This window comes from Dendrobium catenatum, unplaced genomic scaffold, assembly GCF_001605985.2.
Source record: "Dendrobium catenatum unplaced genomic scaffold, ASM160598v2 original_scaffold_117933, whole genome shotgun sequence".
Lineage (NCBI taxonomy): Eukaryota > Viridiplantae > Streptophyta > Magnoliopsida > Asparagales > Orchidaceae > Dendrobium > Dendrobium catenatum.
In genome coordinates, this window is record NW_021436368.1 from 287,023 (window position 1) to 302,725 (window position 15,703).

Here is a 15,703-nt window from a genome sequence, read left to right on the forward strand (position 1 = left end):
TCAATTTTTCAAGTTGTTATGCTCTTTATTGCCTGTTTTTTTTTATATAATTTCATTTGGAAACCAAACTCTATACATTAAGCCATAAAGCACATTAAGGTTCAAAGTATTTCACAAATCTCAAAATTTGAACATGGTCATACAACCTTGTACTACATAAAATAAATAATAAAAAATGTCCTAAATAAATACAATTTTTTTTATATCATAATATTCTAATAAAAAAAATGAATCTAAAAATCTTTAATATTTTTTTTGGAAATATGCAATATTAATTATCTATATATTACAATCATTTTTAAGTATATTCAAAGATTTTGAAATTAATGATGGGAATATCATCTCATAAATATTTTACTAAACCTTTGAAAGAAGCCGCGAAGATCGCCTGCGAAGAACAGCCAAATCACTTACATTTTCCTGAACTGAAGAATTTGTATTTAGCGGTGAAGAAGTTTCATTCTTGTTGTCACCAACATTGTCATCCCTCTTCTTCTGATTCACTTCATTAAATTCTGAGGAACGAGATCTTTTGGAGAATTTGTTGTCTGAGGCATTCGGAAATGTTGGAGAACATCTGCATGGACAAATTTAAAATTTTGCTGGATTAGGACAAAAATGTAAAATGTGAATATTATAATTTTATTAAAAAAATAAAAATGTAATGTTTGAATACCGACTTTGATTTCCTCTTCAGCAGATTGCTTTTCCTCTGCAAAGTTCAATTTGTATTTGAGTTAGTCCTTCAACTCACAAACTAAAATTTCTGGAAAAAAGTCTTATTCAAACTTGAATAGTGGTAGAAAGAAATAACAGAAGAAAAAAAACATGTCATTTTCTTGTTAAATAGTTGGATTATAATGAAGAAAACAAGCATCTAAACTACAATTTTATCTTCATGAAGTTCTCTTTAGTGTTTGACATGTTGTATGCATGTTCCATGTCTGTACCATGGATTGAACACCATGATGCGAGCTGTTGTAATGGTAATATGAATGTATTATTCTTTACATAATCAAGATATAAATGGAAATAATAACCCTAATTTAGAAATAAAGTATTGGAGATTCGCTTGCATGAGGTTCTGAATGATATATAGTGATCATAGGCATCATGATAGCAATATGAAGAACATGTTTTTGACACTTAGTATGATGGCAATGAAGATGCACAAACAATAGACAAGATAGTTGTTGAACAAGGAAAGGCTCCCTTTGGCGAGGCAAAGAAGGAGATGCCTTTATCTAAGTGGAGGATCCTGGCCTCGAGAACCAAAGTTTTTTATTTTACCGCACAACTTAGAAACTAAAGAAAGATATGCGAGAGTCCAATAATGAAGCCACTTTTAATAATTTTAACATACGGAGACATGACTAAAGAAAGTGAAGGATTTAAACAAGCTGAGAGAGCATCTTGAAAAGATACAAAACTTCAACAACACCCAAAGGCTAATAAGGTTCAAGCCAAAAGTTGTAGTTCCAAGCCTAAAAAGCATGAGATTAAGCCAACCATGGAAACTCAATATAAGATGAACTGACCAACTGAAGATTTGAATGCTAGTTAATATAGGATGGAAGAAGCCAATTACTTCTCTACTTATTGTGGCTATCTTTATTGGAATATGCCTATTTTCCCAACTCAGATTGACAAATAAGAGCTTTTGTAGTGGTGCAAGGGATCCAAGGAATCGTGAAAGTTACATTAATTTGAGTGGTAGAGTATACAATTCTAGGATTGGATAGGTGGCAATGTAATCTTTCTCTCTCTTTTGCTTTTTGCATTGCTAAGCCTCAATCTATACCAACTTGTCCTTTCATTCTTTTCAAGGCTGAATTGTAGTATGAATATGTTGGTTTTTCTTCATACTACCTCGGTTTGAAATTGTACCATTTGATAGCTTGGTTTTAATGGATCATTGAACAAGTCATTTGTTTATTTTGAAGTTGATTGAAGTACTCGTAACATAATTGTGATATCATTGATTTTTCCACGTGTCAATTTTGATTTGATTCTACCTGGGAACATGAATATCCACGGTCAATTCAAAGGAGCGAAGCAATTTATAGCATTCAAAAGGCCATTTTGTTTTATTTATTGAGATAGTGGGATAAGGCGTGATGTGGTTGTTGTTGTTGTAGTATTGAGATAGTGGAGGTTTGAGGTTTGAGGTTCTTATTCATTGACTAAGTTTTTCTTAAGCTTTGTCTTTGATCTATTTCCCGGTCATGATGGAGATCATTGTGAATTTCACTACCCTCTTTGGGTCAGTCAAAATGCATTAAGGTGTTCTTGTTAAGGCTCATCTTTACTGTTTCAGTAATTTATGTAAATTTTGGAGGAGTTTATTCGAGTGCTCAAATTTATTTCCCCCAGTGGGAAATCTGCTTCTTTGCGTGCCATTTTAAAAGTGGCTTATCCTTTCCTCTTTCTCCTCCTGTCAACATCATGAATTGGTTATCACACTAGTCAGCTCAAATAACTCTACATTCAATTGCTATCATTATTGCAATAGCTCAATCCCTAGAGCTAAATGATACTGTTTGGTCACATAACTGATGGGGACATCGGAGCTTGGAAAGTTTATCAGAGATGTGACTGCCGATCTACGGCCACGATCGTGCTGATGTATTTTTAAGTTGTCATATGTATTTATATTTTATTTATTTATGTTTGTATTTGCTTTAGTTATTTTCCCCTTTTACCCCTTAGTTAAGGGTGATCATGTGTAAGCCCAAAGGGTGACGTCGTCTTTTATTTTTAAGTCCATTGTATGAGGCTATATATAGCCTTTATGTTCTCTTTTGATGATTAATGAATGAATAATAAAATTTTCTGCATTGTAAGTTCTTATGAGAGCTTGATAGTGTTTGGGAGAGAAACTCCTTGGAGAGGGAAGCGGATCACCCACAAACCTTGGAAGAGTCCGGGTTTGTAGCTTGTTTTATCGGTTCTTTCTTTCTACCCTCCCTCCCTTCTTACTCCTCCAAGTTTCCACTGCCAGCCATATCCCCACCCCACCACCGGCTTAGACCATCTTCTCCCCCCCACCCCTAACCGCCGGCCCCCAAGATGGTTTCCTTGATTGGGTGACCCATCCGACCCCTCCACCTCCACCAAACCCTAGCCTAGCCGCCGGTTCCCCCTCTCCCCCTTGCATCCGATCTTCCAATTTCCACTTGAATACTTTCCTTTCTTGTTTAGCTCCTCTTGGAAAAGTTATTTACTTTCAATCAATTAATTCAAATTTGAATCATTTCCTAAAATAAAATCCTATTTTAGGAAAGTTTCTAAAATCAAATTCAAAATTAATTTGATTTGGATTAGACATTAAATCCTATATCCTAATTAGAGTGAATCCCAATGAGGAAAGCATTAAACCTTATTTAATCCCTCCAATCCCCTCACTGTGCCGCTGGCCCCCCTCTTGGAAACAATTCAAACCCTCTCTCTCTCTCTCTCTCTCTCTCTCTCTCTCTCTCCATTAATTCCTCTTTCCTTTTCTTGGAATTAAATTGAAATTCCACTTCCCAAATCCCTACAATTTTAAAATCTGAGAATTAACTTCAGATTTTAAATTTCTTTCTCTCTTAGACATAAACCCTCATAGCAACGTTTAGTCCTATTCCTTGGCCGAACCGCTTGCCTACCCTCTCTCTCAAATCATCTTCAAGTCTCTTGAGCTCGCTCTCTCTCAAGACTAGGAAAATCATAAGCCGTCCGTCTACATCTCTTTCCACACATGAATGGCCGATCCTGAACTTGATTTCAGATTCGTCTATAACGAGCAAGGGAACGTCGACATCCTCCGGTCAACATTCTTCGACATCAACCTGGAAGTCGACAACTCCGTCGAAGAATACTTGGATCGCATTATCTTCACACTATCCGAAGCCATCGAAGAACAACTTGCCAACACTCAGTGACAAATTGTTTCCGGTCGTCATCAAGGGTGTACTTCTTCCCCCTTTCATTTATCTTCTTAACCCACTAATCTTGTAGGTGGTGATTCAATCGCAAGGAGTCGTGCCTCGCTCTCTGTCCTCGCTTAGTAAACATAGGATTTGAGTTCTTACTTTCTATGTTTCTAATCTCAATGTTAACTTTGGGATTTTATGGAATAGCTACTTAATTTACATCTTGTTGAAATTCTAAGTTATGTTGATGATTCAAATTCTTAGCATGTGATTTGGTCTAAGCGTCGCTACCCCTTTTTTATTTTCTATCATTGTTTAGTGGCTAATAGTCGTAATTATTATTTGCTCTTATTAAAAAATGCGCAAGTTCTTATTGCATTCTTGTAAAACATATTTAGTCATGCATCAATAACTTATTTCATTTAAGGAAGAAATGGGCACTTTGTTTGATGGGGACACCGGAGCTTGGAAAGTCTATCAGAGGGGCGGTCACCGATCTACGGACACAATCGCACCAATATAGTTTTAAGTCGTCATATGTATTTGCTTTTATTTATTTATGTTTGTATTTGCTTTTAGTTATTTTCCCGTTTTAACCTTTACTTAAGGGTGATCATGTATAAGCCCAAAGGGCATCGTCATCTTTTATTTTTGAGTCCATTGTATGAGACTATATATAGCCCTTATGTTCTATTTTCATGGTTAATAAATGAATGATAAAATTTTCCCCGTTTTTTGAATTCATGTGAGAGCTTGAGAGAGATTGGAGAGAGATCCCTTGGAGAGGGAATCGGATCACCCACCAACCTTGGAAGTGTCTGGGTTTGTAGTTCTTTCTTCTCTTTCTTTCCCCTCTTCCCTTCCCCTACTTGTCGTCGGCCTAGGTCCTCTCCACTCCCTAAGCCGCCGGCCACCCTAGCCATCCACCCTCACCGTCGACTAGCCCCCCAACCCCATCTTCCACCTGATCCCATCTCCCTCCACCACCATCCACAGACAAGCCCATACCGCCGGCCCCTTTCCTTGCTTTTCCATCCATCATCATTGCCATTAAACCTTTCCTAAATTAACTCGTTGTATTTTAGGTAGCTCAAATAATTAGCAAATTCAATTCTATTTGAATTTGAAATTATTACCTAAAATATGAATCCTATTTTAGGAAATTTTTCAAATCCCTTCCTATTTAAATTTTAAATTAAATTGGGATGAAATCCCTCTTCCCAAATTTAATCCCTTAACTCAAGGAAGCATTAAATGCTTCCATAAACCCCTCCCTAGTCTCCCTATGCCGCCTTCAATTCCTCATTGGAATTGTTTCTAAAACTAAAGTTACTCTCTTGGAAAAATTCAAGTCACCCTCTCTCTCTCGGCCGAAAATCCCCAAGGTCCCCACTTCCTTATTTCTTTCCAAACTCACCTCTTTTCTTTTGGAATTAAATCCCAAGCCCCTCTACTCCACCCGCCCCCCTCCATGTTTCAAACCTCCTTTAAACTTCTTTCCAAATTCAAGAGACTTTGATTTGGAAATTAATTCCAGCTTTTCCCTCCAAAATCCCCTCTTAAATCCAACTCTAACTCCACCAAAATTTCTGAATTTCCAAGCCCCAATACTCTACCACTAGGCCGGCCACCTCCCTCCTCTTCTCCACTACAACTCTTGAGAGAAACTTATTTCTCTCTAATTGAGCCTTTGAGGGAAGCCATGACGAACGCCTTTAAACATTTCAACCCTTCGGAATCAATGAATGGCCGATCCCGAACTTGATTCCGGATTCATTTACAACGAGCAAGGCGACGTCGAAATTCTCCTGTCAACCTTCTCCGACGTCAACCCGGAAGTCGACCACTCCGTCGAAGAATACTTGGACCGCATAATCTTCATACTATCCAAGACAATCGAAGAACAACTTGCCAACGTTCAGTGGCAAATTGTTTCTGGACCTCGGCAAAGGTAAACTTCTTCCCCTACTCATTTATCTTCTTAATCCGCTAACCTTGTAGGTGGTGATTTAATTGCAAGGCTTTGTGCTTCGCTCTCTGCCTACGCTTAATAAACGTAGGATTTGAGTTTGCTTTCTATGTTGCTTATCTCAATGTTAGATTAGGGATTTTATTGAATAGCTACTTGATTTGCATGTTGTTGAATTTCTAAATTAATTTGGTGATTCAAGTTCCTAGCTTGTGATTTGGCATAAGCGTAGCTACCCGTCATTCATTTTCTATCGTCGTTAGTTTTAATTATTATTTGCTCTTATTTAAGACGAGCAATTTCTTATCACATTCATCTAAAGCATACTTAGTCCTACATCATTGTCCCTCCACAATCATTTCACAATAATGAAGTGAATGTTTCTAACATTTCAAACTCTATTAAACGGATGGAAAATAGTATTCTTCTTTTTTTTTTTGGGAATCATCCAATCTTGGCCTTATTGAGCAACATATTGATAGCCTTTGAATTTTTCCCAACTTGAAGTCAAAAATCTCAAGAAAGTTGAAGTTTATGAGTCAAATCAAATCCAAATGTGCTAATCTACTCAACCAGTGAGATGGTAAATTCTACTTCTACTTCTATATATATATATATATATGTATATATATAGGGTTCAAGTATGACATTTTTATTTACTAGGATTGTTCTTCAAACCCATACAATATTATTCCAAGCTAAAAAAGGAGTCTTCCCTAGAAATAAAGTATAACAAGACTAGATCAACTTTGTCACTCTACATCGACTCCCTTGTGAAGCCTACAAAAAAGAGTGGCTTGGTTTGGTCAATGACTGTCTAGCACAGAAACTCTACCACTCTCAAGATAAGTCAAAAGATTGAGAAACAGGGTAAGTTTTTAAAATTCAACACCTCACTCAATCCTTCCCAAAGTTCAAAAAAAGTCAATCCTTTGATTCCTATCATTAAGTTGACAATAGTCTGATACCAAGCAAACCGAGTCAACTATCAAGAGTTACCACAATGTTATTTTTGCAAGCATAGTTCTAGATAGATGGTTGTAAAGATCATCATAGTCATACACTCTTAGCTGACTAGAACTATGCAGACTAGACTTTGAATGTTGGTCAATTTTGGCATGTTTCTCTTGTCATTAGTAACTAGCTAGGTAGTTATGTTTTTTCTTTAAGATACGAGGATTGATTAAATTACGATAAAATAATAAAGATAAGTTGAGGAAGGCTACTTGAGACAAAATTGAAGGAAGGATTGGTTAAATTTTTTTTTATTTCTGACATGATCGATAATAATTTTAAACATGTAGAGTAAGTGAGTTTGAAGTGAGAGCTCAATCTCTAGAAGTTGAGCTTCAAAGTGAGCCCGTTAAAAAGAATTTGTTTGACTTGTAACTTACAAGTTTAAAAATCACAAAAAAAGCACGGTGCCTTGGCATATTGAGTTTTGAATTCTTAATGAAAAGGATAGAAAAAGGAGCTTGTTAAGCCGGCTATTTTAAACTCAATGCATTTCAGAGATTTGCTTGAGGGTGTTTCCCATTATAATTTTGTTCCCTTTGTTTCCTTTTTGGAGGTGCAATGATGTAATCCATTAATGTGTTACTCAATTCAGAGAAACACAATTGCTTGACTTTATAACTATAAGGTTCAACTATGTATTATATATTCTAACATTGATTGGTCACACTAATCAAGACTTACATAGGCAATCCTCAGTTTTTCTAGAATTTGTATAACTAAATGAACATTTATATAGGCTCAATTTGTTAAGCTTTACTTTGAATAAGTCGGTGACTTCCATTTGACTTATAAGTTAGCTTTTCATCAAGTAAGAATTAACTAAGAGACCAACAAAGATTTTTTTTTCCCATAATGAGTTTTCTTAGATGCAAATTATTCTTTATAATAGAAGTGACCATGCTTTCAATCTATTTTGGTATGTTCTTCTCTTAGGCTATGATTTTCATGTTTCCCTTCTAGGAAGAACCCCGACGAATGACTCAACCCCTACATATGATCATAAACGTACTCCAGAAGAAGTTTGTGTAATGGTTGAGCCTTTAGATCATAACTCTTAAGAAGCCCTTTGAATTTTAAGCTCTCTAGCTAGAGCCATGCCAAAGTTTTATGGAATTTTTAGTTTAGTAGTTGGAACAAATCCAACATATTTTTTGGAACTTTATCTTTATGATCATAATCATTCATATCTAATCAAAATTTTAAGCTTAGATATCTGAATGGTTACACAGTTTGATTCATGAGTCAACTCCTAAGAAGATCTCTCTCTCTCTTTCTCTCTCTCTCTCTCTCTCTCTCTCTCTCTCTCTCTTTCTATATATATATATATATATATATATATATATATATATCACCGTCACATACTGATTTTTCACAAAAGAATCAAGAACAAACTGATGAGCATAGGTCAAAATTTTTTTTTTTGTAAATAGCAAATTATCAGGTGCTAAAATGAACTCTAGAATTTGTTTTAGAAATGCCAACGGGCATTATTTTAGCTCCAAAATTAAGTTGAAAAGAGAAGTTCCTGGTCAAGCTGTTTGTTATTTTAATGTTGCTTGATTAAACTTTCTAACTATAACTAAAAATAAACTTGTAAAGAGGAGTACCGAATTCTCATATCTTGAGGCTGGACCCTCAGGCAAAGAATTTCCAGTTTGACTGAAATCCGATGGTTTACCATGGTGACATGAACTTTCAATGTTGCTGGATCTTGACTCTCTTTCCAACTTGAAATGTTCCACAGTAATCTGATTCTCAACAATACCAATGTCAGTAATTTTTGAATTATCTAATATCTCATCAACTTCGGTTGGATTATTTTTCTCACAAACACTTAGAGCTGAATTGTTTTCAGTTGTAACTTCCAGATTGTCATCGGTTTTTTGAAAGTTAAGGCTATGGCACTCCGTAGTCTCAATATTTGCTGTTGTCACACCAGCACGTGGAATTTCATCTGCATTAGATTTTGTTGATACATCACGCACAGAAGGATTGATCTGTACTGTTCTGAAAGAATCATCTATAGAGTCATGATGTATTAACGTTTGTTCCTGGGAGGAAAATATATCATCAACTATCTTGGAGTTTCTAAAATTGGAATAATCAATACAATTAGAGGAAAGCCCTCTAGTTATTTCAAAATGCCCTGGTGTTTCAACCGGATTGTTGCTTGCAGTTATAATAAAAGATCCGGAAGACGCAACTGCTGCATCTAGTGGATAGACCTCAGATTGGCAATTCTCACTAACCACGGAACACAAGGAAGAGTTGGTGCATCCCGTGTTTGTTTCAACCCCATTACTCTGTAGGTTTAGCTCACTATTTTCAGATGGCGAAGGTTTCATATGCTGACCAGCATCTGGAAAGCATCCAGGGTTGGAGAGATACCCTAAGCTTTGATGTTGCAATCTCTGATCGATGCATACTTCATCTTTCAAACTTGTGATCCATTCTGATGGAATTGAGTTCAAATCAACATAAAGGTTAATACCCTCTTCAGATACCACAAAGAATTCAAATGAAGGATTTTCTTTTGAAGAATTTGCAGAGGAAGACAAAAACCCAACTTTTGTTGAACAGTGGGAACTTTTTGGTTTTCCAGATGGAATAAGATGAGTATCACTGTTTGAAACAACATCAATACATAAATTCTGGCCATGGTTTCTTACAGTTGGGGATTTCCAGGATTCTTTATTAGAAGTCTCCTCATGGCAGCAGGAACCATGTTGAAGGACTTTTGAAGCGTGACTATCAACAGCAACTGATGATTTTAGATGGATGCCACCATGCTCAGAAACAGAAAAGCCAAAACCTTCTCTTTCAATATTCGATTTGCATCTATGGACAGAGTTTGCACTAGCATCACAAGCCTATCAAAAAAGTGCAAAATTACGTGTAATATTCATAAAATAATCTAAAAGCAACTAAATAATGCAGAGGATAGTTAGTTAACATATCAAAGGAAAATAAGAATTGGTAATCAATGAAAACAAACCTTAATATTGTGCATGCACTCACAAACACCAAACTGAATTTGGTTACGAAACTGTAGCCCTTCACCGCCTCTACTTTCCTTAGTGGCCTCACGCATCTTAGAAGCATCTGACTTTACAGAAGTTGCAGTTCTTTTATCTGATCCGACAATCCCTTGGACTTAAACGAATTATATTAGAAAATTACTATAATGCTCCTCCAGCATTTTTGTTCCTCAAGTTGCTACAAATTTGTTTTTTGCATACATGAAGTAGAGTCATACCTATTCCAGCTTCTCTGGGAGAAACAACTTTTCCTTTGGGTCTTCTAGTATCCAGTGAAGCAGGCTCCATAAAGTTGCTTGATTTCCCCATAGAGGGGCCAGGGCAAACGGTTCTCTTCTGCAAAGTGTTTGATCTCCGAGCAATACTATAAAGCTTTCCAACAACAAGTCTGCTTTGATAACAAAGTTAATAAAAAAAAATTACAACCAATACTTGCCAAAAAACTTCATCATAAACAAGAGTGAATTGACGCAGTGCTTCAGCGTCATATGCCTCGCAGGGCAATTCATTTTATGAAGGGGAGTCCGTGCCTGTGTTGTTGCATGAGTGAAAGATACATCAATAAATCAACATTGAAATCTCAGGGGATTCTCTAATATTTATTTTAGACTTTGCCACTATGTTCAATATATGGTATGTAATCTCCATTTTGTGGAGTTAAGCTAGTTTAATTTTACTCCTTCAGCCTCAATCTTTTCATTCTTTGTAGTTTCTTATTTTTACAAAATAGGATTTTTTTTCTTTCTTTCACATAAAAGGAAACATAGATACATTATTCAGACTCTTTTTTTTAAGGAGGAGCTACCACAAAGTATAAATAGAGGCAACTATAAACTCGAAAAGGAGACTGCTAGATAATTAAGTCTTTGATAGAATTTGATCATTAATATTAGAAAATGAACTATTCTCTAATATAAACTCATATAATCCGTACCTCACTTATAAATCATACCACAAACAACTCCTTGAGCTTGTAATAGCTTCTCTATATGTGTGAGGATCCTGAAAAAAGTCCCAAGTACTATTTCTAAAAATTTATGATGAGTTTGGTGTCGCCCATGGATGTAGGCAAATTGCTAAACCTTTGTTGCCTCCAAAAAATTGCACCCCAGTTCAATTGAGAGAGTTTAGAGTATTTTCGGGGACAAATTTGCAGAAGGTAGATTAAATTGAAGATAAGACACTATCACGATATTTTGTTCTCATTTTGTGCGGACTTTTATGATCTGGTTCTAGGTTTCTCATAAGCATAGGCTCCTATGATTAATTACCCCTCCCAATAACAAGTGAGAAATTTCAATTAAAGCTAACTTCATAAGCTGAATGCACATAATATAATAGCAAAAAATTGAGCATAGAGTTGAAAAATTACAACTTCAAACTTAAAACAGATGGTGGGAAAATTATGATGATGAACTCGATTAAGATTGCATAGTTCAGCAAAGGTAATCGACCGAACCTGACATAAGGGTCCTTATCAATAGCTATGGGTTATTTCATTCAACGAAACCTTGTAAACCTAAGATGTATGTTTATCTAAAGAGAGAAATTTAAGTTGACGTTAGTAAACAGAGAGTTTTTGTGCCATACCAAGTGCACTATATTACTAATTACTAAAAAAAACTTTTAGCTATTGAAGAACTTGCAAACTCTGAATGTGATTGTAATTTAATGGTATCATTTTGCGATGAAACCACCTGGAAAGAAGGCTTTAGTCATAACCATCTACCTGTGATGTCATTTGGAGAAAAAACTATTGGTTGGAGGACAGTGTCACGTCTTTAATGCAGAGAGATCATTTAAGAATGAATCATAGCGATATGCTTGACAATAAATTGAATATTTGTGAGCTGAGATTATTCTTAAATTTGGCACCCTTTACAAACGATTGTTCTTCCATCGAGACCTTAATGGAGCTCACACCATATGTCATATTTTTCTTTCTCCAATAATTTTTTTCCATGAGCTTTGGCCTCCATATTTGCTTATCCATCCACAGGACCTTTTGAAAGTGATTCTTGGATACATGATCCAAGTATCACGGCCCAACATTCATCTCGTGGAACTTGCTTTGGTTCTCTTTATGCTATCACCAAAAAATAATAATCAAGAACTCTCGTGAACAAAATCTCGGCTCTTTCTTATGCGAGGAAGAAGCTTGGTGTTGTTGAATCCAGAATGACTGCTTCACATTAGTTAAGTGGTTAATGGAGCAAGCATCAAGGTCAATAAATATGAGTGAAACTTATTCTATTTGTGCTTATTAAAGTGGACTTGTATCTTCAACAGATACTTTAAGTATTTTTGTGTTAGATGGTTGTCATTAGGGGTATAAATGAGCTGAGCTAGCTCTCTTGAACGAGCTCGAGCTCGACTCGCTAATGAGCTCACAAGTTGAGCTTATCAAGCCACAAGCTTAAGCTCGAGCTCAAACTCAAGCTCAAATATTAAATGAGCTCGAGTACGAGTTTGATTAAGGTTGGTACATAGGCTCGTGAGCCGGTTTAAATAAATCAATTATTAAAAAAAAATTCAAATGAAAAATAATTATTCAAATTTTACATATTTAATAATAGCAACAACAACAACCCCTAGATACTCCAAGCACATCTTTTGCAATATTCTTAATATCACTAGCCACTTTTTCCCACATAACATTAGCATCCTCATGCACAGACAAAAACTTAAGATCTAAAATCTTACTCACAAAAATATTTAATAATAGCAATTAAAACTATATAACACATCAGCTTTTAAAAGAAAGTTCTTTCGCCATTAATTAATGGTTATGTTTCCCAAAAAAAATAATGAGTTTGTACTTTGACAGCTTTTTAGGAAAAAAAGCTAAACAAGCATCTTCTTCCTGATATCCAATTGTATAACTGTACAACACCACGGTTCGTGACTTCGTTCGGCGAAGCAGAAATCCTGCAGCAATTGTATATATAGTCGAGCTCTTGAGTCTGAGAACGAATACTCGAGCCGAGTTTGAGCTCGTTCTCTAGGCTCTACTCAAGCTTGAGCTGTTTATTTGAGTGACGAGTCGAGCTTGAGTTTTCTATGACTCGAGCTCGACTCGACTTGTTTACACCCCTAGTTGTCATCACCATGAAAACCTATCATTTGAGGAGTTAAAATTTTGTCAACATTATAAGGATCAAGTTAGTTTCTAAGGATCTCGATCCTATTGAAATATCTCTTCTAGCTTCTTCATACTTTCCTCATGATATTTCCTTGATTATGACCCAATCTATAGTTTTCTTCCGAGTTTATCTAAAGTCAAGGTAAATTAAGCACTTGAATGGTGACGTAAAGGAATGGCTACATAAGCCCCATGTGAACTTAGCTTTTATGTATTGGACTTAATCATTAGATCTGACACCATTACTGATGAATCTCTTGCGACAACAAATTTAAAGACTTCCTGAAACCCGTTCACAAATGCCACCTTAGAATAAAGATCACATTTCTCCAATGTCTCTAGAGAAACATCAAATATAACAACAAGACTCTTATCCATACTTACCTCAAGTTAGGCGAGTCGATGCTTTTTTGAAACCAAGTTTGAAAACCACGTGATAGTAGCATCCTCCAAAGTAATTAACAACACTAGGCATTTAATCGTATCATACAACATTTAGTCACATCATCTAGCAACTGGTAAGACATCATGGTCTCAAATCTCACCAGATGTTTAGCAAGGTTAATAGTCCACTTTATAGTTATCAAGCAAGGAATCTTAAATTTTAGGAAAGGGGTTCATTCAAGATCACAACCACAAAAGCAATGGGTGGATGAGGACTAAATTTGATCGAGCAAAGGGTGGATGTGGATTAAATTTGATCCACCAACTTGATCAAGAGCATCTACAAAGGATCAACCTTTATCTTCCATAACATATTATTTACAAATTGATGATCCCTAGGCTAGCAATTTGGTTGGGGCAATCTTGATCGCCCTCACATGCTCCTCTTAGCATGCGAAATTAGGCTATAATCAGTTGCATGAGGTGTGATAGCTTCACTTACAAGTTACATCTAGAGGAGATGCTCCTCGATTGCATAAGTTTGGACAACTCCCATTGCACACAATAATAAATCTTGACAAAGCGACAAAGGCAGAATATCTTTCACATATATCGAATCATCATTTTCCTTCCACCTCTCCTCTCACTGAAAGCACCAAAATGTTGGTTTATAAATATGTTTGGGTTAGAAATTCACATTTAGAATTAAATTAGTTAGATGAGGGGAAGATGGGATAAAAAAAATAGATGATGTAATTGGGTTGTGTTGAGAATGCATAGGGAAAGCAACATGCAAATAGCTTTCCATCTCGCTCATTCTTATTCATAAGTAATTATCAAGCGCTCTACCACCCTACCTATACTCAGCCCTTTTTATGGGAAAATCTGTGTCGAAGCACAAATATGATGTAAGAGAGATTCAATGTCAGGAACTTAACAAAAATTTCCAGGATCTTTAACAAGTAAGCTAACCAGCATGCATAAAAAGTTTTTCTTTTTTATATTAAGTGCCAAAGCACAAATTTTATGTAGGTGAGATTCAATCTAAGACTTTAACAACAGCTTCTAAGGTATTTACCAACTAAACTGGTCGGCACGCAACCACTTGGTCCTTCTATCCTCTACTTCTTGAGCCACCAATCCACCCAATAACTACTAGGCTCGGTGGAATGAACACAAAACCCAATAAAAGTCATGTTCAATAATTATCGGGCAAAGAGAAAGCTCTATTGGGTAGCTACGAACACGTACATGTGCTTAACTCGATAAAGGCCAACGCCATTGTTTCCGCTTTACAAACTTAATTCGAGCCACATGTTTAGGTCTATCACGGAGACTAGTCGATCCTGATATCTAAAAAAGTAACAAACAACCTGGGTTAGGGCGTCGAGCAAGGCTGTGTTTGAATGCATGGAATTTGAGTAAAAAGGGAATGGAATGAGAAAAGGGTTAAAAAACTTAAATCAACCGTTGTTGATTCACAATCAATCAAAAATTTGTTAGGATTTCATTACACTCCTCCAATTTCCTTCAATGCAAACAAAGCCTTAACAGAAGAAGAATGTACAGAATCAGCTAAGAAAAAAAAAAGTCACAGAATTTACCAAACCATGATTCCCTTCATAGCAAAAGTATTAAGCTCAGCAACGAAATTAGACTTCTTGCACCAATAAAAGTCATCTTAAAAGCGGAGATTGAACTATAAGCATCTTAACTAACAGTGCTTTCAAAATTTACGAGATTAAGAGTTCCAGGGCAAACTAAAAAAAAAAATATCGTCTTACCTTAATCAATAACAGAACCTTGTGAAAACGTGAGAACAAATCTAGACTTACGCTGGCCGCTTCCATGACCCGGGTGCTCGCTGGAGATCTCCGGCCCCTTCGGTCTCGCCGGAGAAACCTTGCCGAAATAGAAGGTGAGCTGTGCTTAGTGTGTGCTGCTTCTCATGATAAAGATACTCAAGTTTTTATTATAAATTTTGAGTTAGAATTTTGTCTAAATTATTAAATCCCCTAACCTATCACAAAATTTCAATATATATAAGTTGTCAATGTCATTGGAATGATCTAGATATGTTTTATTTAAATAAATAAAATGCAAATTAATCTCTATGCAATTAAATTTAATTAATTATTAATTCATTATTATTCTCAATGAATAATCAATATTATAATTATATTTTAGATGAAGTTTACTCCTCATAAGAGTGGAAAGGTCATAGCCCTCTAAATGTTTT

The 15,703-nt window shown here is 35.8% G+C and overlaps 1 protein-coding gene across 6 annotated transcripts; it reads right to left on the bottom strand.

Annotated features, from left to right (window-relative positions):
* Positions 1-235: 235 nt before the first annotated feature.
* Positions 236-15,447, bottom strand: LOC110113983. Of its 6 annotated transcripts, none has more exons than XM_028692093.1 (6): positions 15,300-15,447; positions 10,157-10,326; positions 9,896-10,053; positions 8,508-9,770; positions 681-712; positions 236-577 (listed from the first exon to the last, which is right to left on the bottom strand). In XM_028692093.1, the coding sequence occupies exons 2-6, from the start codon at positions 10,245-10,247 to the stop codon at positions 358-360; spliced, it is 1,764 nt and encodes a 587-aa protein (XP_028547926.1). In that variant the 5' UTR covers positions 10,248-10,326; positions 15,300-15,447; the 3' UTR covers positions 236-357. The 6 variants fall into 6 exon arrangements, with proteins under 6 accessions (XP_028547926.1, XP_028547929.1, XP_028547930.1 ...); XM_028692096.1 differs by having other exon boundaries at positions 10,157-10,468; positions 15,300-15,436; XM_028692097.1 differs by having other exon boundaries at positions 9,896-10,032; positions 15,249-15,431.
* Positions 15,448-15,703: the final 256 nt, after the last annotated feature.

What these genes read in the sequence shown, in the direction of transcription:
- LOC110113983 (XM_028692093.1), bottom strand. Translation starts at nt 10,247, where the DNA reads ATGGGGAAATCAAGCAACTTTATGGAGCCTGCTTCACTGGATACTAGA. An exon ending in AGTGCATGCACAATATTAAG is followed by an intron (nt 9,771 to 9,895) that starts GTTTGTTTTCAT and finishes CTTTTTTGATAG; the next exon opens with GCTTGTGATGCTAGTGCAAA. An exon ending in CTGCTGAAGAGGAAATCAAA is followed by an intron (nt 578 to 680) that starts GTCGGTATTCAA and finishes TTGTCCATGCAG; the next exon opens with ATGTTCTCCAACATTTCCGA.